This window comes from Apteryx rowi, unplaced genomic scaffold (genome assembly GCF_003343035.1).
Source record: "Apteryx rowi isolate R43461 unplaced genomic scaffold, aptRow1 scaffold_69, whole genome shotgun sequence".
Classification (NCBI taxonomy): Eukaryota; Metazoa; Chordata; class Aves; order Apterygiformes; family Apterygidae; genus Apteryx; species Apteryx rowi.
Genome location: NW_020450971.1, coordinates 2869654 through 2892939, shown reverse-complemented (window position 1 = coordinate 2892939; position 23286 = coordinate 2869654). Strand labels below are relative to the sequence as shown.

The window sequence follows — 23286 nt, the reverse complement described above, 5'->3', positions numbered from 1 at the left end:
GAGAGTTTACTCCCTAAGAGACTAGCTAACAACAAGAACAGATGAATAATCTTAGTTTAAATCAATCTTAAACACAGGAGATTAAACTGAATACTCTTCAGTGCCTCTTTTGGAGTCTCCCAGTTTCTCCAGGCTGCTCTCAGATGTTGYGAGCTGTCAGCCATGGTTTACATGACTAGCGTGAGATTTGCTCTCTTAAATGCCAGTTTGATGCAGCAGTTTAGTCAGCTGCATTTGCAAAGATCTTGTCACAGCTCCATGCGCAAACCCCTCATGGAGCTACTGGCAGGATGAGATGGGGAGAGGCACACAGGCCGGAATCTGCCTCAGGAGATAGAAATCCTGTTTTCTGTTGTTGTGTATCCTTTTAAAGCATTTGAACCTTGCTGTCCACCCAACCGTACTGTTTTTCAGCAATGTAAAGTTGCTGAAACATATGTTAAATTTGCTGAGAGAACTCTGCCCTGGGCTACCCAATCCCTATTCCCCAGTACTCCTTGAAGATGCAGTACACTGTAAATTAGTGCATTACCTCCAGGCTGAGGCAAAGTTCCAAGCCCAAATTGCCGCAAAGAGGAGCATCCTGTTCAAATTCAAGCTAAACAAAACGATCCTAATTAGAAGAGGGAACACTAAAAAGCTAGTAAGGACATATTTCTGCCTCAAATTGATCCGAGTTATCAGGGTCTTATAGGATTCCTTCCTCAGCGTCCATGGCCAGACAAAAGTGTTCCTATTTGTTTCTTCCTTTTCCAGCCACCTGTGAAAAGCTCCTCCTAGATGTGAAACTCTCTCTTCTCTCATCTCCCCCCCCAAAACAAACAAACAAACAAACAAAAACCCCAAACAGCTTTGTCATTTCCAGGTAGGGTAAGGGCAATGGACTGTAGGAATGGAGTACAGCAATGTGGCTCTCTGCCTCCATCTGCCAGGATGCAATAGGGGCATCACTCAGGTTCTGGTCCTTCCTTCTGCTCTTAACTCACTTTGGCTGCCAGCTCCGTGTGTCTGATTTCTGAGGCAATAGGACACAGCACATCCCAGATACAGAAGCAACAGTGTCTTCCATGACCCAGTGGGATGCTGCAAGTCATCAGCACTCAAGAGTCTGAGCATTCTGCTGTCAAAGAAGGATGACATTTATTTGGTCTTCATCTTTCCTCCTCAGGGAGGCACCCCTTTCCCCCAAACTCAAAGCTCAAACTCAACTTCACCATAGGAAGAGCTAGAGACAAAGAAAATGCTCTGGTACCCTCACCATGTCAGACCTATTTAGTGCTTAAGGCAATTATGGTGATAAAGTCCTAAAAATAGGCCCTAAAACAGAAAGACTAGAAGAAAAAGGCTGGAAAAGCCCAGCATGACTCTCCTGAGAACACTTAGATCATTGACTAAGGCATCACAAAAGTTTGATGATTTGCCTGGACAATTTGCTTCCTTTATTTCTGCAAATAATATGAGCACAGAAATGTCATACCAGGAGAGCAGACAGGCAGGGAACACATAAAGGCATGTTTCCTTGCAAAGGGAGAAGTCATTTTCTTTTCAAGATGCATTCACTGAGAAAAACTCAAAATCTTAGGAGAAAATAATAATGGGAGAAAAGAAACAAAACAAAGCCCACAATGTTTTCAGGGAATTACTTGGCTGGACACCATCAGAACATGCCATTCCAACTACCCTAGAAGATCAGCAGGGGGAAGTCCCTTTCCAGCTGGAAAAAGTTTCCTTGCCTCCAAGGAAAATTTCAAGAAGCATTTCATGTTTATTAGTGTATCTGGGGGAAAGTTGCAAGAGTCAGTAAAAAAAAATAATAATAATAATGTTGATTTCAACTGAATGTTTCCCCTCATCTCAAAAAAAAAAAAAAAAATCCCTGCCAAACCCCTCCTCTCCCCCCCCCCCAAAAAAAAGTTTTGCTAGAAAAGACCAATTAGTTGGAATGGCCAGGACTATTACTAATTTTAAAATGATTACAGGATCATATTAGGGTAGCAGTAATAATGACAATGCTTTTCTATTACCACCTTCTTTATGAGACCTGGTTGCAAGAACAAGAACTCAGGTTCTAGCGGATTCCAGTTACTTGCCTGCTCTGTGTACATCAGTATATAATAGATGCATTTAGGTTATTACCATTGTCATTAGTATTAGTACCTTAGTATTTCCAGAACATGTAGATCTGAATACCCTCTTCAGATCTGCCTTCTTCAGGCAGATGGTTTATTATTTTTGCTTTTTCCAGGAGCAGAAAAACAAACAAACAAACAAACAAACAAACAAAAACATACAGCACAGTGCTTCCTGAGACTATTTCTCTTACACTTTTACCAACCCTTATGTTCCTGGTCATTCACATCAGCCAAGTCCCATGGAGAGAGGGTTTTACTGCCTAGACTTATCATGAACATTAAGTTGGCTTGAAAAACATTTTCTGAAGTGCAACTAAAGTCAAGATCAAGACTTTATAACTGATATTGAATAAAAACAGCTGCAGGAGCCATTTTAAGCAAGGAAAGAATCATTGGTTAAATGTTGTTGCCATTGATTAGATTTGGCTTTAAAGCATAGGAAACGTTATTTGAAACATACTGAAGCCATGCCATGATGCTGCTAAGTATTTTATAATGCTTTTAATTTCAATGGATTCACATGTATTGCTCCCACGCGCCAAACTGTCAACCACCTCTGTCTCAGTACTCCAGGGTAAAACCAAGTGGCAATTCCTGCAGCAGGATAACACACAACCCGCCTCACCTGAGCACTGTAACATTACATTTCCCACTGCTGGTGAAAATCATCTACATCAAATGATTTCACTGAATCAGAAATGAAGACAACAGGTTCCGAATCCAGCTGATCCAGAATTACAGCTGTGGACTTAGGATAAGACTTGTTTTGACCTGGATTTGAATGACCTTCCCCTCTACTTTTGGATACCTCCTCTTAGGAGCCCAACTCCTCGGGACCCTTGTAAACCCTTCTGCTCCAGTCTGTGGAATCACCAGGATGCAAGAACAGGGATGACTGATGGGTATGGAAGATCGCTAACTCCACTAAATCCCCCTCTCAGCTTCATTAAAATGTCTAGCAAACTCCAGAGCTCTTGAGGCAATTTTTTTAGTCTCTCCAACAAGAAAACAAGGCTCAGAACACAACTGCTAGTACTAATTTTAACCTTAAAGAAACATACAGYGTGATGCGAGTCCTGCTTACGCCAGGATCTCAGATGGGTAGCAGTTCATTGTTAATACCACTAATGTTCACCCATCCCCATCGCCTTTCCCTTGCTCCCCTCCCCTCCTCCAGCTCAGAATTAAATCCAACAACCTGAAGACAATTTGATTTAATTGCAACTGCACAGTCGTGTGCAGGATGTGGCTGCCAATTCCTGCCATTCGAATGTGCAGTTGCTAGGGCAACGTGCGTGAAGAGCATGCTTTTGTGTTGCCACACGCATCTTCGGGAGCTGTGCCAGCCTGCGAGCTCCCACAGCTGGGACGGATTTAACGCCTTCCTCGCCAGGAGCCGCCTGTCCTTGCTTCCAGTGCGGGGGGCTGCCGCAGCCAGCCCTTGGCAAGCGGCTGCTCCTCCTCAGCAGATTGACGCCTGCAGTACAATGACAGATGGCCGCAACCAAGCTCGGTATAATCAGACACCAAGGACACTGTAACACTTTATCAAATCAAACATTCAGCAGTGCTAGACTTCACTTGCAGGAGGTTATGGAGTACACAGTTCACTGTATACATAGCTAACGAGGAAGGGAAAGATCATTTACCATCGTTTAAAAATAATTTTCTTCTGATGGTTTCCCATCTACTTGTTGTTGTCCCCTCCCCACCTCCTCCACCCTTGCAAATGGTTGTGTCATATCCAGATGACTACACTGTCTTCTCCCTGTCTCCGCAATTTCAACCTAAACAACACAATTAGTATTTGTATATACACTTTCCAATCAGCCTCTCTGATTATCTTCCAGGTCCTGCAGATTTCTTCCTCGAGGTTAGCTCTTAATTTATTTCATATTTCTTTAGCAATGAAAGGTTTAGACCACTTAGATTAGAGCCTATTTTGCATATGACCTTTTATATCTCTTTTCTAGGAGAACCTTCAGGCTCTAAGGCTTATGCTCTACTGTAAAGATTAAGGTGCACTCCAAGCCTTCCCTTTACATATGCATACATATATGTTTAGGGAGGAAACACACCTGACCTAATCTTACAGTCATGGGGACCAAGAGGTTCCTATATGGAGCTCAAGGTCATAAGCCAAATCTGCTTTTAATGGCAAGTAAAACTGTTGGTAACAACGGCAAATAGCCTCCCTGTTATTGCACTGATGTGTAATCACAGCTAACTACACCACACAAATGTGTGTGTTAAAATGATAAAGATCATAATCTAGGAAATCCTATCATCCCCTGCAAGCCCCACAGTGCACCAGTAACGGAGTGCAGTGTCCAAAAGTCACACACACAAGGTTACAGTGGGTACCTCGGAACCAATCTCCTTTAAAGCTTGGTGAAGGCTCATAACCACCCTTTGAAATACATTTCCTCATCTCTCAGATACGGGCATTTTGTGTGTGCCTGTATTACAAGCACAAATGCAAATATCACAGCTTACAGGGCTTCGCAACTCCTGTTCACCTGCACTTCACCAAGAGTCAATAACCACCAATGATGGAGAAATGGAGACAATTCTGGGCATAGGACAGAGAGGGGGTGAGAGGTGAAAGGAAAAAAAAAAGGAGGAAAAAAAAAAAAAGGAAAGGGCTTTTGCTGTTGAGGATGTGCAGCAGGCTTTGCAGAGTAGGGGAGGGGAGGGACCTCTATTCTGATCAAGTGAGAGCCCTCATCTTTCCCAATATTCTTAACCAGAAAGAAGACGCCAAAGGGAGAAGGAAGCATGTTTAGATCTGCAAAAGTGATCACTAAATAAAGAGCTACAGCCCCAAAGGGGGTTGGGGGGGGGTCTGACAATCCAGTGAAGTGTCACTGTTCACACAAGTTGTTACAATTAAATTAGTTTGTCACACAGAGGGCAGCAATGTAACTATACTGAACTGTAAAGAGTTCACATCACTTTGTCACACCAGCTTATCATATTTCCCTGTAATCTCCAACCCCCCCTCTTTCCCCTAGCTCTGATCCTGGCTGGATTACCCCCAGGCACTATCCTGGCAGATATCCAAGGATGCAATGAGCTGCCACTCAGCCCTCCCCGCTGAAATTGTTCTTGCAGTGCACTGTGGGACAACCTCCCAAACCTGGACACAGTATGCCAGGATACATCCCTCTCCAGTGCCTTTCTTGCATGCATTACTGAACTCGGAGAGGCAGTTGCAAACACAAGCAGATGTCTCTGGTCCTGCTGACAGTCGAATGGGAAAACAGATTTAGACTGCAGTGACACAGCTTATGAAAGAGACAGAGGGATCAAATGATGGAGCCAACCCATTACCTCCGAGAGACGTTAACTCAGGCATGTTTACACCTGACAGCTTAGCGCTGGGCAGTACCATCCAAGTCTTTCATAACAGTTATTCCACAAAATTGATGAGACTATCACTGAGAATCGGGATACTATTAAGCTTCCTGGAAGACTGCTTCCTGTGACCCCAAATCCTCTTACTGAGGACAAACACGGGACAAAAGACATTAAGGCAAAACAAGTAAAACTAACCTGGGCTAAATGCCCAGGCAGGCATACCCTAAGCCTCCTGTCTCTTCCAAAGGAGCACAAAAGTCTTCTAAAGGCAGGTACAGAGGTGAGGGAGGTTTCCAAGGCTCAAATCAGCACTTGCAAATACAAAGATGTTTTAGTTCCTTAGACAACTGATCCCTTTCCCACTGGTCAGAAGCAAAAAAAGGCCAGTGTTGCCTTGAAGAAATGGATGCAGGTGCAGAAGCCAGAGCTGCTGAGTTCTCCAGCACCTCACCCACCTGCACTGCCCTGGACAAGCCACCGATCTGCTCATCCCAGGCTCCCCAGTGTGCAGACTTGGGAGACACCTGGTCAACTTATTCTCATCACTGTATTGTTCCTGAACACACCGTGCCTTATTTCCTAGTCCTTTTCACTTACATGGTGATAACAATCCCTGAAAGCATTGGAAAATTGGTGAGAAGAGTAGAGAATGGGGACCATGGCATGCAGTGTTTTTAGGAGCATGGGGCAGTCAGTGGGCCATGAGCATGCAACTCCCCACCTGCAGTCAGATATCTGACTTTCAAAATCAGTGAGTTAATAATTTAATCAAACACCAGTGCAGTGATTTAATCAAACACTGCAGTAATCCTTTGTGTGATTTGGGACACAAGAGGGTTTCCTGGGAAGCAACTCAGCAGTATTCTCAGAAAATGTCTTTCTGTGTTGTCTTACCAAAGAGAACCAACTCTGTCTCTCCAAAACACCAGGGTACAGTCATAACCCTTTCATAAAGAAAAGTTGCAGACAAAAGAGAAAACAGGGTTTATAAAACAAAGGGTCAGGCAGGGAATCCAGGAAAGCACATAAGACTCTCACTCTGTTGGATCAGACTATTATTTTCCTTTATGAATAACTAAAGGACATGCCACTGATCTTTGAAGCAAGCTCATCCACTCTTTCCCCACATGGATGCCTGCCCTGGTTGGGGGAGATCACTGCTATTTGTTTAACACTGACAAAGACGTCCTTGAGATTGAATACCTTCTTCTAGGACGGTGCMAAGTGACAAAATTGAGATAATCCCAGGCATTAGTTAAAAATAAGAAAAACAAAACATTTTTTCCCCAAAGTAACTGCAATTCTACAGTGTTTTCACTACAGCTGCTTGCTGCTAAAAGCCAGTGCTGACCAGGACCACCACAGAGAGACAGTGTTTGCCCTCAGTAAGGGGTTAGCTAGGACAGGTGGCTGAGGACATCCGAGGACCAGCAAAGATAGCAGGGGAAGAGACTTTTCCTACCTCCTTGCAGAGGACATCGGCCCCCCATGTCCCCAGCCCCACGCCAGCCTGGCAAAGGGTATGAAAACTCCAGGAAATTCCAGGGAAGGAGCAGGATAGACTGAGATGCTAATCCCAATGGGTAGAAAAAATGTCCACCAATGTGTATGGCCGGTGGGAGGTGTGTGGGGGTGGGGGGGGTGGTCCTCTTTTTCTAACAAACCAGCATGTTTTTCCACAGAAAGTTTCAGGTGTTTTTGTCTGTGTCTTACATTATTGCTTTTGATTTAAAAGGTTTGGTGCCAGCTCTAAAAAGGAGAGCCCTGCAACTCTGCATTAGGTTCTAAAAAGCACTTCTTGAAAAAGGCTGTGACAAAAACTCCTCCAGAGCCATTTTTCAAAAAGCCCTCCTCCTATAGCCTTGCCCACAGAAAAGCCCTTCTGCCTTGGGGACGGCTCTGAGCAGCCCCTGTGCAGCAGCCCACACAACAGCGGCACACTAATCCCACCTGACGGCGTGGGGCGTGCAGAAGAGGAAAGGACATGCCTCAGTTCTCATGGGATCCAAAGGGAGCACATGCCGGTGCCACAACGGGAAGGAAGGAATATGCTGACTCCATTGTCCTTCAGTGGCAGCCTGGAACAGCACAGGAGCAGTACCAACACCTGTCTGTCTATGTGGTGTTGCGGGCAAAGGAAGGAAAAAACGTACCTCTCAAAGACATGTTGCAGCAAGGCGGCTTCCTGCACAGTGATGAGCTCTGGAAGATGCTGCACCTCTGGGAAGCTCATGCATATTCGTGTTGCTGCCATCAAAACCCAAGTTCACCCTCTGAACTCCTGGTCAGCAGAGACCCAGGCACTTGCGGGGTACAGCCTGAAGCCGAGATCTCAAGGTCAGCTGAATCCCACTCTAAATCCACTGATTGCTCTCCACTGCCTACGATGGGAGCTGGTGGCAGCTGGCTTATATCAGACATTCATTATCAGCATCTAAATTTTGGGCAAGGCAAGTCCTGCCTGAAGTGCCTATAAACTCCCTTGGGCTGGGCAATGAAAGGGCTGTGCTCCCTGCTGGCAGGGACAGGCCTCCCTTCCCCGACACCGCAGCGGGTGACACCGGCTGCCTGGGAAAGCGTGCCGGGAGCCTGATGCCAGAGCTGAGTTGTCTGTCAGCAATTCTGTCAGAAAATGTCACTCTGACAAAGCTGATTTTTTTTTTCTGTGAAATCGAATCCAACACCTCCAGATTTTTTTTCCGGAATTGAAAAAGCAATGTGGCCTTCTTTTACATTTCGTAACACACCACTGATGTGGAGAGTGTCATGAAGTAACATGATATGGAAACAAAGCAAAATAAGGTCCGAAATAATTTTTAGGCAAATTTTCTGGCACATGCAGGCCAGAATGTGCCATTTACAATTCTTTCCCCTACTTAGACTACAATATGGAATTTCAGAGTACTATTTTCTACAACATGCCAATTCCACGTTTCAGTCAGCTCTAGCAGATGTCCCAGGTAATCAGACCTTTTGAGTTCATTTACTTTCCAGCACTAAAATACATCATTATCGGCAAACACACACAAAAGCTCCTGTGTACAATCATAACCTGCAAGTCTGGACTGCCAACTGCGTACCATGCCACATTGCGCCCAAAGAAACCAAGAGCCAGTACTGCACATGAGCTGTGAGCATCCTTCTTATTTGCTGGGCGATCCTTCCATTAGGAAATTCCAAGCTGCTTTTCTCCTTGGAAAGTCACATCATCCGAGAGAAACACACTGTAATTACACGGAGCCTTTTGTGTTCTCCAGTATCTTAATACTGGGGTGCCATAAAAGTTACACCACCCTGGCTTTGTTCCCTTTCCCAAAGGAATTTAAAAGTACATAACAACTAATTAATGTCATATTATTAATGACCTATTGCTGCAAGTCTGACTGGAATGAGCAAACAAAACATATTTGCATTGCAGGTGCAGAAGCAAGGAAGAAAATAAAGATGGAAGAAACTCTCTACCCTCTTCCTCTTTTCTCTCTCACTCACACACTCCTTTCTTCACCAGGGCAGAGTATAACCTTTTGAATATACAGACACAGCTTCCTAAGCATTTGTTCTGTCTGGCCAACACCCAACCATTTAGGAGTTGAACAAACCGTGAGCATATCTGCAAGCTGAAACTAGAATACCAGCTTTCACCTCTCCTCAGCTTTGGATTCCCAGATCCCAATATACTTGTTTGGACACCAGCATCAGTGACAGCAATTGCAGCAGCAGCTCCCAGCTCTGTGCACACTGGGCAGCTTTCCTCAGCTGCTCAGATAGGTTCACAGATGGCTTTTCAAAGCAAAAAACTGCTTGCTCATACTAGCATACAAGTATGAGCATCTGGGCAGGCTACACAGGTACCACTGCATAACTAGACAAAAGCAGGATAGGACTAATGGTATCATCATTTAGCTCCTTCGCACTGAAGGTGTTGCACACACATCCGGGGGGGAAGGGTGGGGTGGGTGCAGAGGCAGGGAGCAACAGCAGTAGTTTCTGGATGAGTCRCAGAGGTAGACTGGCTGAGTGATCTGCTCAGCATCTGTCTCAGCAGTTGACAGTTCTGGCCCCTGTCTTTCTCTCATATTGCAAAGCCATTTTTCTCTCCAGAAAAGAAACACTCTGGAAAAGCCATCTGTCCAAAGGACAGTTAGGCATTCAGCAACTTTAACTACAATATTGTTCCACATAGCAGAGAGGACATAATCTATGAACAGTTGTTGGTGAGGTAGATCCTCAGCTCTGCTCCGCTGCATAAAGATAAGTCCCTCTCCCTTAAGATGTTTTTCCAGGCCCACCATGAGACCACAGGCAGCCTTCCACCACCTCCTCAGTCATCTACTCCCTCTCCCACCCCAGAAGGGCAGGGCTGCGGTACTCTAGCTATTCTCTACAAAAGTGTAGAAGCAGCCCTGTGTGGGCCCTGAGGGCAAATATACCCAGAAGCAAGGAGGGAGAACAAAGGAAGCACAGCTTTAGGGTAGCACAAAAGAATGGCTTAAAATGGCATCCTTGCCTTGAGTCTAGCTCTTGCTTCACATCTCTTAGGAGGTACAGAGCCTTTCCCTGACCTCGTTGTGAGTGGTTTCATGGTATTTCCCCTTCTGAGAGGGGAGGAAAGACTCCAGTAAACAGGAAAGCACTAAAGAAATAAAATAAACCCAAAGACTTCGGAATGCCTGCATTTATTCCAAATTGGTATTGGGGTTATTTTCACTCTCCCTATTCTTCAGTCTCACCCCTTACTTGGAAAATTAAAACCAGAAGCAGAAAAGCAACTTTTTCTCTGCTAACTAAAATGTCAGTATTCAAGCTGCCATGGGCAAATAACACCACCAAGAAGAGAGTCTAACACCATCCTGGCAAGTAGAGAGCAGACTTGGTCAGCCTCATCTGCCTCCCCTTGTCACAGAGGACAAGGGACAGTTCCGGCCGTGTGTGAAGCAGATCATGTTGTCATTGGCACTGAGTTTTCTAGGAAAAGCCCCCCAAGTTTGTGCTTCCAGAAGATTAAGCCTAATCCCAACAGTGGATATGGATAAGGTTGAGGCCAAATTCTTCATGCTTAAGGATAAAAACACTGTGTGCATCTGGCTAAGAGACTCTCTTTCTCCTCTTCACTAATACTTGTCGGCGTATGAGAACAGATTACACTCTCTGATGGAAAGCCATATGGTCAGAATTGAGAATGATTTTATGTTCCCCTAAATTATCTGCTCATGGCTGTGAATTGTTTTAGAAATACAAGATATGTGATGCATAAAACCTCAGAACAAACCAATTAACAGACCCCAAATACAAGTAACATTAACAGTTTGAAATGTGTAGTACATTAGTCACAATCAGATAAGAATCATATGATATTTGGTTCCTGTTAAGATGCTAATAAAGATGGCAAATAGACACGAGCATTATTGGCTGTGTGCAGACAATAGCTGTTCACTTTGAATATGAAGTTGTTGGTAGTGAAATCCAGGTTTTACAGAAATCAATGGCAAAATGCACTGTAACTTCAGCATAGCCACGCAGAGACCAGAGCTGATGTCAATCAATAAAGGAAAACCCTCCAAACACTCCAGACAACCCTTGCTGTTAAGGTGTTACCAGAACCTCTCTGAAACACAGCAGAGAAAGAAGGCTTCAATGTAAACTCAGTTCAGTACAGAATGAAGGATTTCATACACACCTCTTGGGCACAGCACCTTCTTTTCTCTGGATCAGCTTGATCTGTTCCATCCTAAAGGTGCCCGAAGCATATCTGCGTAGCTGAGTTCTCCCTGGGAGCCCTTGGGTGGGCCTCCTGCCTTACTTCAGAAGCTGTCCAAACCCACTAAAGACTGTATGTAGCTGGGCTTTGTGGTTCCAGTATAGTTGATACACAAAGCAAATTTGGGAGCCAAAACCAACTGCACACATGATTTTCTCTTATTTTTTGCACTGTGTAGAGCAAAACAACAGATTCTGGAAGCACAGGTTAGTTCTCCACGGAAGGAAACAAAGCCATTTGCTCTGAGCCAAAAGTGGATATGAGCTGATAATGAGGGTTCTCAACTCATTCTGTTGGTGGCACTTAGTAATACCCAAAAAGTTTTTTGGTGTAGGGAGACCACTCCATTGATGGTGCCTGGCTATTTGCTGGATCCTATAGCCCCCTCATTGGGTAGACYGTGGCTCTTCTCTTTCCTACTCCCTCCCTCTAAGAAAAATTCCTAACCATATGTTTAAAAGTATAAACCACCTAGCCAGCTATCTGAGATTGGAGAAACTTCCCCTTGCTACTACGAGGTTTGTGTTCCCCACATATTTTAATAAAGCACAAGTTACTCTGAGAACATGTAGAGAGCTATAATAACGAACAGATCTTCCCTCAAGTTTATCCGAGCTGTCTCTAGCATTTCGGGTAGGAAGATTGTATCTGTTCAGTTGGTAAGATCTAATTTCCTACAGTATTTTTTGCATGGGTTATAGCTTCCTTAAAAAAAAACAAAACAAAAAAACCCCTAAACTTGACATTAGACACGTTTGGGAAAAATACATTAGATATGATAGTTAAAGCTCTGATCTTATATTGCAATTACTGTGCCTACAAAGTAGGGTTCTCAGAAGTGATGAGTATTGAACAGAAACCTCAGTTAAGAAATCTTAACACATTACTGAATTTCTTCTGTCAACACAGCAACCTAGACAGGTATGTACCTGCACACTGATCCAGCAAATTAAGAATTTAGTCCTACATTATATTCTTGCATTGACTGATCTATTACAGATAAGTATTTCCAATTAAATACAGAGTGCTGATTTAAATGGCGCTAAGACTAGAGTCACCTCACCTTGTTGATTGTTATTAGAGAGCTGTCAACAGTAAAAAGCATGAGTATGCCATGCAGAATGCTTCCTTTCTTTTTATCTTTACACAGTAAAGTATGACCTTCATTTTGGACAGCAATGTGACACAGAGGGGCTGCTGCCTGAATCAAACACTGACAAGAAATGAATAGGAAAAGGGAGGGAGAACAGACTCACAAATGGTGTTTTAGCACTGAGGAGACAGCAAGAGTGGAGCATTACAGACAGCACCTCATCACAAGGAGAGCGTCAGTTACCTTCGGGCGCTTCCATTCAACTTTCCTTGGTGGGGCCCTCATGTAGAAAAGGGACTCATCTGAGGCTGGAAACTCAGGATCTTCAAAGAGCCGTCTCTGATCGATACACTGCCCTTTAAGCTCCTGGTACTTCTGATCTCTGAAGAGTTGCACTGATGAAGACATATCCCTCTGTCTAGACAAGATGAACATTGGCTTGTGTAAATTATAAAGTCTCTTTGAAGAACATAGATAATACCATTCACCACCTTTGACAACAGAGCATATAACTGGTTGTTCAAAACATAACTAATTATTGATCTCAACTAAAAACAGGATTATAAATTAGATTATGCTAAGGGCTAGACTAGAAAACCTTAAAAAACAAGAAGATCATATATATTAGGATGACACTAGGATGATATTTTGACTGGAGAGATTTCTAACCAGGAGAAAACATTAGATAGTCTAGACCAGGTACAAGGACAAAATTTTGCCTAGTCTAATGGATTGGAAAGGTAACCTGGATAACAGAGGGAGGCTTGGCTCTCAGTTTGTATTTTCCGTGAAGGACAGGACCATCTTTCTGTCCTCATGGAACTGTAGCACATTCTTCTTCTGGTCACTAAAGCTCTCATTATCTACTTCAGCTCTTACATCTGAAGAATGGAAAATGGGAGAAAAACAGAAAACAGACTTCCACAACCATCCATCTTAATTTAAGTGATGATACTTTGGCTGGTATTGTTGCCTTGATTTGTTGATCTTTATGTTATGTTCCAGGGAGCTGCATTTGCAGAAGAAGCAAATATTTGCAAATATTGATAGGAACTAAAAAAATTTGCTTCCAGTTCTTGATTCCAAGAATCATGACTGTCTGGTCTGGCAAGTTTATGGTCACAGCTGCAGGGCTCAAATAAATTGCTGAAGAACATGCTACAAATCAGAAATTAATTACAGAAATCATTTAAGACAGTTTGAAGTCTGGAGAATGTGAGAGATGCTCCCATCTTTTTAAAGTGCTATTTGAAGAGAGGGAATGGAGGGAGTATCTGAACTTACTGTTTGAAACACTCTTGTACATCAGCTCCTCTTCTCTCCCTTCCCACCACTGGTTAGGGATGTATCTCCCCTTCCTTGAGTTATCTACAATAATAAAGACTAAAATAAGTAAAAAAGACTAAAATAAGAATAAAGTAATAAAGGCAGGTTACCTTGCTCCATGCAATAGAGCATGGTATCATGTTGTCCTGGCAACCTACTCGCTCTGTCCTGGTGCAGGGGTCTCAGCCTGTGCTCCAGGAGCTGCTAGCAGCGCAAATCAGACAAGATTCCACAGCCGTACGGAAAGCTGAGCCAGGCTAGGCACAAGCCTTTCTATGCAGGCAAGCAGGCAGAATGGGGGAATACAGAAGAGTGATAAGGAACACTTGGAAATGTGGAATTTATCACGGTGTTTGTTCTTGTGAGGGAAAGCTATTGTGGCCAAAACAGTCTAGAGATGGTTTTAACACCCTCCCTCTTTCTCTTCCTTACCCTCCTCCCCCCCCCCAAAAGTTAGATGGTCCTTCAAGGATGAGAAATGCTGCTCTAGTGCCTTCACTCGCAGGAATGGGGTGAGTATGCAGGAGTGTCCTTCTATGCTGTTGCAGTTCTTGCACCCATTCCAAAGTCCCCTAGTTACATTTAAAGTAATGTACCTTGACCAGCAGGTTACCTCCCTGTAAGAAGTACCCGGTTTCTACCAGCAGAATCTTACGCTGCAAAGTGATAGGACAAAGAACCAGCTTATTCTTCACATTTCAGTGAGCCAGAACTTCAACTGCTAGTCTAGTAAATTCTCCTCCTTTCTCAGGGCAAAACTCCAGCAATAAATTTTGCACACCTCAAAACTGTAATGACTTTGAGTCAAGTCCTGATATTGCTGAAGTCAGTGGAAAATTTTCCATGCCTTCAGTTAGGCCAGGGCTTCCCCTTTCAGAACTGGGCCAGGGAATCCCTCATTGACCGTGTTATCCAGCTTCAACAGACCAAAACTGTACACAAAGGAATTGTTCAGAAACAAAATGGCTCACTGCTAGTGTGCCGTTTCTAACRATTTTCTTTTTCTGAAAGGCTATTTTCTTGTTAATTATCCTGAAAAAGTCACACCAGGCATCTCATTTGGCAGATGGCCTCCCAAGACAAGGCAGAATAAATAGACTTGCTTCCCCCCCACCATCCAGTTCTTCAAAGTCAAGTGTACAACAACTTGTTGAATATACAAAGATAGCTGAGGGACACCCTCCCCCCCCCAAAAAAAGGGTCTAATTTGGGTGGAAGATAGATTATCTCATGATAACTGGCATTCTTGCTTATTAAAGATTCCCCACCAGCTACCAAAGATTCTAAACTGAGCCTATTTGCAAGATATGCTCGTTTTTAAAATAGCCCCAGGGTGATACGTTTTTCAGCTGTCATTGCCTAATTCATACAGATAGGTCTTTAATGACCTCATTCCCCCACCCTTTCCCCCTTTCTATCTGCTGGATTGCAATGTGAGACCTTCCAGTATTAACTCCCCCCCGGTCAGGACACAACAGCGAGTCTTGCAACAACATACAGAACACAGACACAAAATACAGCATGTGAAATCAAGTTGCTGTCTGCCTCACCCTTGGCTCCTCGGGGCAGTGCTCACCAAGGGGAGAGCTAGCAAAGAAGGAGGCTTGTCTTAAGAGCTTGTTAACATGCCCCTCTCCAGGCTCTCTGCACCACCTTGAGCAAACAGCAAATGCATGTCTTAAAAAGGGACTTTGGCTTCCATTGCCACCCAGCCTGGCTGTCAGCTGCTTTTGATCTACCCATTAAACACAGAGCATCACAGCTGAACCAAAATCCCAACACTCTCTGGTGCACTGGCAGGAACCCGCCTTGGCAGGAACTCAAAAACACCCTTTTGAAACATAACAAAAGTCTCTTTTCATGTTGAAAAGCACACAGTGAAGGAGGTCACTCCAGTTTCTATATAATAGCTTAGCAGTTGGAGCACGGGGATGGGGGAAACCACAGCTCTGCCCCTCCTCTCCCGAGGTGTTCACCTACCAGCAAACTGCCTAGCTGAGACTGAGAGCAGGCACCTGGCTCCAAGGTTCATTTTTGAAAGAGATCCCAGTTTTTGACCCTCAGTTGAATGAACAAGCTCCCAAAATACAGAACCACGTTCCCTCCTCCTATCTCAAGTCCACAGTACGCAGTGGCACAGCTTCCCCCGCTCTTCAYTGCAACAGATTTACCTTGGTTCTGCTGACACTCATAACGTACAGCTGCACTCGAGAAAACATGCAGCACAGCTTGGCAGCCTCTCTTCTGAGGGCTCCTGACGCTGTCATGTGATATGGAGCAAGCTGCGCACAGCATAACAACGGCTAAGAAGTACTCTCCTAAAAATACTGTATTGCACTTTGGAGACCCTCTACCACTCTATAGCTATAGAGAGAGAAAGGGATGACTCCAGGGCAGGGGGATCAAACAGCCCTACAGCTCAGTTATTTCTCTGGTTTTGGTCATGGTTTCCCCTCCTTTAACAAATTCAATTGCAGTTTTGCTCCCTTGAGTTTTTCAGACTCTGAGCTGAACTCTCAGCACTTTGCTCCTCTGGGCAGCACAACAGCTCCACAGCTGACCCCAAAGTTTTACTGAGCCATGATAGGTCCGCTTGATGTCAGCAGGCATAGAGGAGGTCCTGCATCTCTCAGCTTTCAAACACCAAGTTTTAAAGTCTTTCTCTAACCCTCTCTTTCCAGGGAGATTCCTATTTTGACTGGAAAAAGGGTTTCAGCAGAACAGGCAGCAAAGACAAGTCAGCACAGGTCCCCTTTTCAGGAAGGCTCTACGCACACAGTCCCCTCCTCAGCCTGACACCACAAGCATTTTTGCATTCTTACTTACAGTTAACACTTAGAGATGCTTCCCCTTGTCGGAACGAGCACGAGTACAGCTAAATCACATTCAACATAGTTGCAAATGCCAGCTCCTGGCACTCTTAGCAGTCTCAAATTAAAGGGACATCCTYTCGAAATCCAGTTCTTCCCAAGAGCATTAAGATGAGCTTCAAGTATCAGTCCTGCTCTGGACAGCCACCACCAGACAGCTTCTTTACACTCACATTTTCCTTTCTTAAGCTTTCTCTTCCGCCAGCTGCAGCACTGAAGATCCACAAGCAAGGGTGACTAACTGTCCAGACAGGCGTGTGAGTGAAAATTACATCCTAGTTGCTATTAAATTCATGGAAGAAGCACACCAAAACTAACAGAGAAAGCCACCACTTCTCAGCCCATTTTGGTTACTCTGCGTTACTAAGCATCATGCACAGCAGAAAGTTGGAGAGAGAAGTGCAACTGTTAAGCTCACTGCACCCCTCAACACTGCACTCCTGCTGCCAGCCTGTGCTAGCCCATAGGCAAAAGCATCCCTCCCGCAGACTGCAGGAGGGTGCAGGGATGGCAGTGAGCTGGTTTGTCTTAATAAAAACCAGCACTTCCAATTCCAAAGACATTCCGAGACATTGCTGAGTGACTGCAGCAAACCTCGCATTCTAGACAAAACCGCTCTTCAAGGAAGGGCCTTGGCATGTTGTAACACATTCATTTTATCATGCATCCAGCTTTTCTGTTCCAATTGCAGAACTCGAAGGAATTTCTATATGCAGCACCAAGACTAAAAGGGCAAAGTGCATTTCAAGCTTGTATTTATCTCCACAGTTTAACACAGGTGTGAACAAGAAGCTGCTTCTTCCTGCAAGCGGATCCTGGGATGAAACTGCCCAAGCTMAGGCACACCCCAACCTTGGGACCACATTCCTGCTTCCTAGAAGCCTCAGCCAAGATGATCAGGAAGATGCCGGAACGGATGCACACAGCGCATGCCATGCTCTGGGGTAGCACCCTGCTTTTAAGATTATCCATTAGCCAGTACCAAGCTTGCATTTGTTTCATTGAAACAATAACAGCACCAATACTAGTAACAACTTGGTTCTTGAGTTTCTCTTTTGTAACTGCAGTCATAGGCCTGCCTTGACAACATGCAAAACCCCCCAATGCTAAACTCTGTTCTTTTAATACTGATTTATCACACAACCTCAGAGCCATTGTTTGGACTATGACAGCAAAACAGAGGCTCAAGTATTTAACTATTTTCAAACATAGCTGTTTGATATTTTTGCAAATATTTCTTCCTCTGAGCTCTAGCTTCCTTCCGAGCAATCAACTTGTGAGTGCTTCCAAAAAAGCAACCCTGTGGCCGAAAGCTTTAAATTAATGTTCCTCTGAACTATTTCCCTGTAAAACTCCAAATTGAAGGCACTTCCAGGACTCCATCTGGAAAAGGTTATTGCTTTGTCATTCTGCGCAGTATGATCGCAGGTCTTTAAGCAGTGACTTTGCAAATTTGTATTATGGGTGCAGGAGAATTCAAAGTAGTTGCAAAACTTCCACTTCATACACACTGGGGTTTGGCTATCTTGGCTGTTATGGCTCCTGCTGATACATCAGAAGCGTCACTGCCCATAACACAAAGCATTGCAACCAGAGACATTTAATTCTTCAAATTCTTCAAAATGTTTAACCCACTAACTGTACTGGGAGTCTTTATGCTGAACTGCATATCTCTGTTCTTCTGCATAAGTCAGCATAAAAGCATAAAGTCAGCACTAAATCTGTATTGTGTGGACATGCAATTACATTAGCAAGAACGTGTTCAATTTGGATCAAATTTGCTGGGCAGGATAATTTAATAGCACCCAGATCCAGTATTAATGCCTATGGAACCAGGGCTTCTCAGTTGTTTTGGATGGCAAAACTCTCCCTGCTTGGATGAAATACCAAGTTTTATTACATGGTTTAGACTCTGGGGATAGCATGATTGTGCAGCATTAGCCCTTCATCTCTCATCCAGCTTTTGGATTTTTCATCAAAACAAGGTTAATTTGACTATTTTATGACCTCTGTAACTCAGTACTGTAATGAGCATATGAAGGTTTTGCTGTTTAACTCAGCTCAAGAATTTGCTAAGGGAGAAAGACACAAGAGTTTGTCTCCTCAAAGAAGCAAAAAGGTTCCAATGTTGTTCTGCTGTGCAGTTTTGCCACACTTAGCATTATAATTGAGAGAGGAAAACTCACACATTTTCTAGTGAGAATACCCATCCATATCCTATTATTTTTGAGTAGAAATGGAGGGGAGACTAATTAGACACCAGGAACAGGACTGGCCACCACTTGTTCACATTCATGGATGGTATCAAGGACTGGCAGAATCATTTGGCTACAAACCAAAGCTCTGCTGCAATTAAAAAAAAAAAAAAAATCACAGCATGTGTTCCTGCTCTGCTACTGCAACATGATGGTGTTTAACCAGGTTTTTTTTTCAGGTCTCACCAGGACAGAGAGACTTTATATAGCACCTTAGCTGGAAGCCAGAATGAGGTTTGTACTGCAAAGTCTGTGTCCAGCAAGACAACTCAGGAGAGTAAGTGAAGGTTCAAGAACCAAGCCTGCCTTCAGAATAAGCCCAGGAACTGAACAGGAGCTCTACCAGGAATCCTGCCATTTATTTTCAGTTTGCAGTCCACACACTGTCCCTGTTAAACATGAGCTCTGCATGGAGCTGCCTGCCCCACTGCTAGCATGTGTGCATGGTGGTGGTGAGGCGACAAGAACTCCAAGTCACTGAGCATTGGCATGTGGCAGCAGTAATTTGTGGCAAGTACTGACCAGCAGCATAGTAATAAAATCCCAGATGCACGGAAAGCGAGAGAAAAATTGCACATGTAGAGGTGAAGCACCATCCTGCTCCATCTCCCTCTTCTCCCCTGGTCAGTTCCTGGTGGGGAAAAAATGCAAAAGCCACCAGCACCCTSCAGGAAGGCAGTGCTGGAGTCGCAGGCAGGCCCTGCAAACATGCTGCAAGCCTTTGGGGTGTGAAGCGCCGGCTCACTGCGAGCTGCAGCCCATCCACCCTGCAGCCACAAACACAGCTGCTCCAGCGTTCGAGGGCATGGACTGATGGTGCCAGGGCTGGACAGGTGGCGCAAACAGCAACTAAAAAAAGCTGCTCTTACAGGTGGTTATGCCTAAGAGGGAAGGACTCCATCTGGCATGAGCAGAAAGAGGCTGAATTTGTGGGGGTGGTGGTCAAGAAAAACAAACAAAAAAACCTCTTTCAGCTTGAAAGCTGAGACAAATCAACATGCACATCGAATTACCGTGCAGTATGATGCTGGGTTTTATGGTCAAAACCACTCAAAGTCCTGGCAGAACATGCTCAGAGAGGGTAAACTTTGGCTTTACTCCTCTCTCTCTCTCTCTCTCTCCTCCTTGCCCCTTCTGTGAAAGTTTATCACTATGTAGCTGTCTGCAAAACATCTTTAACCATTTCCTCTGTCTCCCCTCGGGCAAAGGCATAGATTTAAAAAGAAGTGGAGTCAAGAACAGTGCAGAAATCTTGCCTCCAACTGACAGGCTTCCACATGAAACCTTCAATGGCTCACACGCATCAACTGCCTGGACAGCAGAGACAAAAACCCAGGGCTCCTTTCTTTCAGCTGAATCCTCTAAGGACCGGGCTGCAGGGAGACGGAGCTCAACCCCAGGTAACCTTCCCTCTGCTGTGCACACCTTCTGCAGGGAGAGCTGCGAGCGGCTGGGTGCCAAGGACGGTCTCCTGAGAGGAGCCCAGCAGCCTGGCGCTGTTAAGCACAAGAGAGGATTGCATCTCAGGCTCTCACTTCTGGGGCGAGTGCTCTTAGGCCAAGGCTACTGTCAAAAAGCAGCATATACTGCCTTCAGCCAAACCAGAAAAGTGTATTTCGCCACTGCRTTTTGCGAGACCCTTAATCCGGTCAGTAGACAACAGGCAAATTCCTGGAACACCTCTTGCACCAAGACCCTCGGGGGGCTTAGCCAGGGTGGTAACTTGTTTGTCAGCCACGACGGGAAACCCACAATGCACCAAGCAGCTCCATCCTGCTAAGCATGGGACAGTCAAGGGCACATACAAAGTATGAGCCATAGAAATATGAGACACCTAAATGTTTAGGCATTTAAGCAGTAGCTTGGAGAGCGACTCAAGTCCACAGACACTCAAGTCCCTTATCAGATCTCACCCAACRTTTTTAAGTCCAAAGCACTCTGCACATGTGGGCTTTGGTGTGGCTCTGACCCTTAGGACAGGGTGCCAGCACGAGAATGAACATGCAGCACCACAGTTAACGCACATGCATTTGTCCGAAGTTGACACGTACGATTAAAATGCTTTTCTAAACAGCTGTGCACCAGCACTGCRTGTGCTACCCTTTCCATGGGACTCAGAAGCAAGTACGCAGCTTAGTTGTTTCCGCTTCAGGACAGAAATTGCCACTTGGTAATTTTTGCTGCCATTTGCTTTCCCTAGTGAAAGGAGACCTGTTTGGGGCTGTGMACATCGCATAATCTCAGTCCATCTGGATCCTTTAACTAGATTAATATATCTCTTTTCCCTGATAATCAAATGAAGACACAAAGTGACTAGGGGCCACATTTTTAAGAATCTGCAGGCAGACAGGATCTTCCAAAGTGCAGAGGTGTCTGCATATTTTAAAAAATTGACCTTAAATAACTTCCACGATAGCCCTAAATCCAGGTAGATTTGCAGTTAACTACAGAGAGGTACCATTTAAGTTCTGAATTCAAAAGAAAGTAATTTAGCATGGTAGATACTGATTATTACAATTAATATTAATGCTAGTCAAGAGATCTTTAACAAGTTGTATAGAAAACTCTAACAGCAATGTTGGCTGATTCGTTCAAGACATGCTTTTGTGCTGAAACCACAGGAAACAAGTTCCTCCAGAATTCCAGTCTCTCCCTTCTGCTTTTCTATAAAAGTCAGTTTAAAAGAGGACTACGAGCACAAATTAATGGGTAACTCCCTATCAGGCCACTCCATTATTCTATGTATCCACTTATCTACTATTTTAGACACAGTACAAAAGTCTCTCCTTTATGCACAAAAAGAAAAAAAAAAGTAAAATACTTGAATTTTACAATAAAAGAATCCACAGTGAGAACTGACAGTATTTTTAGAAGATCAGAGGCAGTATGAAAAACAGAATTATATGAGCAACAAGATTAAATCACACTTTATCAGCCTGGCCCCTTTATTTGGTGTATCTGTTAATCGTGCCTGTAGAGAGAACGATCCTGTTAGTGTTAGGCTGGTCAGCACAGAAGAAGTGAGAGCAACCATGCTTTTGCAGTAAGGCACAAGGAGCAGTTGGCTCGTGTTTAGCATACAATTGAGATGTGACTTTCTCAAACAAATATATATTACAGCAGTACACAAAAACATTTTCTCACTTTGCCTGCTGAAGTGCTGATTACTAGTAATAAAGAAAGTTTTCATGCTGGTGTTAAAGCAGCAAACCGAATAAATACAAGTGTAGGTGACACCTCTGGCACTTACCTGGCTGAGGCCAGTCCCCGCTCCGGGGCACGTCAAACTCCTCAAATCACTCCTGCAAACGCCATCCCCTCCGCTTCTTAACCTGAAACTCTCTGGGCTGTACTACGATCACATCACCAGAGGGGTGTGTTCCAGAATGACCCCTTCCAGGGATGAGTCACAGGGACACTGGGAAACCATCTGAGCTGCCCCGAAAGGCACAACCTTGTTTATTCCTCCTGAACTGTTTGTTCGCTGCAATTGTGGCCATAGCTGTGAATGAATTTTTAAAGGAGGAGATGAGGCAAGGCCATCTGGCAAGAGTTACAGGCATTTTTTGATATGGAAAACAGGGCAGATTAACGTGCACCATAAAAAGTGATACTCCTTTTTAGGCTGCACGCTGTTCCTCACTGTCTTTGCCTCAGCGCGTCTCCTCTGGTAACGGCCCATCCTGGCCGCAGAGAGGAATCACGCAGGGTTTCTGTGGGACTCAGATGGCTGAGGTTTTGCAGCTCATGAGATGTGGCAAAACCCAATGGGTGGCTTCGTGCCCTCAGCTCTGAGCACTGCAGCAAGCCCGGAGCAGCCTCGGGGGTGGCTCTTGCACACTGTCCGGTACCTTCTCCTGGCCCGTGTGTCTACAGTCTAGCATATCCCTGATTTTGCTGTTCCCATTTCACTTGTGGAAGAGAAAACAGCCTCAACAGGGAAGAAATCCTGCCTGGCCAAGTAACGGAGCAGACTCCAAAGATCTCGAATCATTAAAGAGGGTGGGCTGCTCTGGGACACGCAACACTCCTGGCCAGCTCTCTTGAGCTCTGATCCCAGCTCCACCACCAATCTGCCCAGGTTCACTCAGGCACTCCTCCTGTCTTACTACTCTCCCCCGCTAATAAAGGGAGGATATATCACTTCATGTGGGTAACGACAGGGTTTACAACTGGGAAAATAATACATTTTTCAGGGCTATGGCAGAATAAAAAATAGGAGAAAAATAAATTCCCATTGAAACACAGTGTTTTTGGCGAAACAAACTTCTCTCCATACTCCCCTCAGCCCCAATTTCATTTTGGGTAAATTCAGGACGTATTAATTTGACATGAAAGGTGTCTTATTTGAGGATTACATAACTTATTCCTTTATACAGCTTTTATTTATGCTTTTGTAAATGTAAGCCAATTTTTAAATAAGCACCACTTAAAAATACATTGCAAAATTTCATTTGATAGATATTGAGACAAACTCTCAGCATTTTTAAAT

General features: G+C 44.4%; 1 protein-coding gene across 2 annotated transcripts in view; it reads right to left on the bottom strand.

Moving 5' to 3' along the window:
• The window catches only part of CAPN6 (calpain 6), a 54645-nt gene extending 41894 nt beyond the window's left edge, over window positions 1-12751 (bottom strand). For both annotated transcript variants that reach the window (XM_026086309.1, XM_026086310.1), the window contains exon 1: window positions 12587-12751. In XM_026086309.1, the coding sequence (XP_025942094.1) occupies window positions 12587-12751 (165 nt within the window). The remainder of the gene's footprint in view (window positions 1-12586) is intronic.
• Between the last annotated feature and the right edge of the window lie 10535 nt (window positions 12752-23286).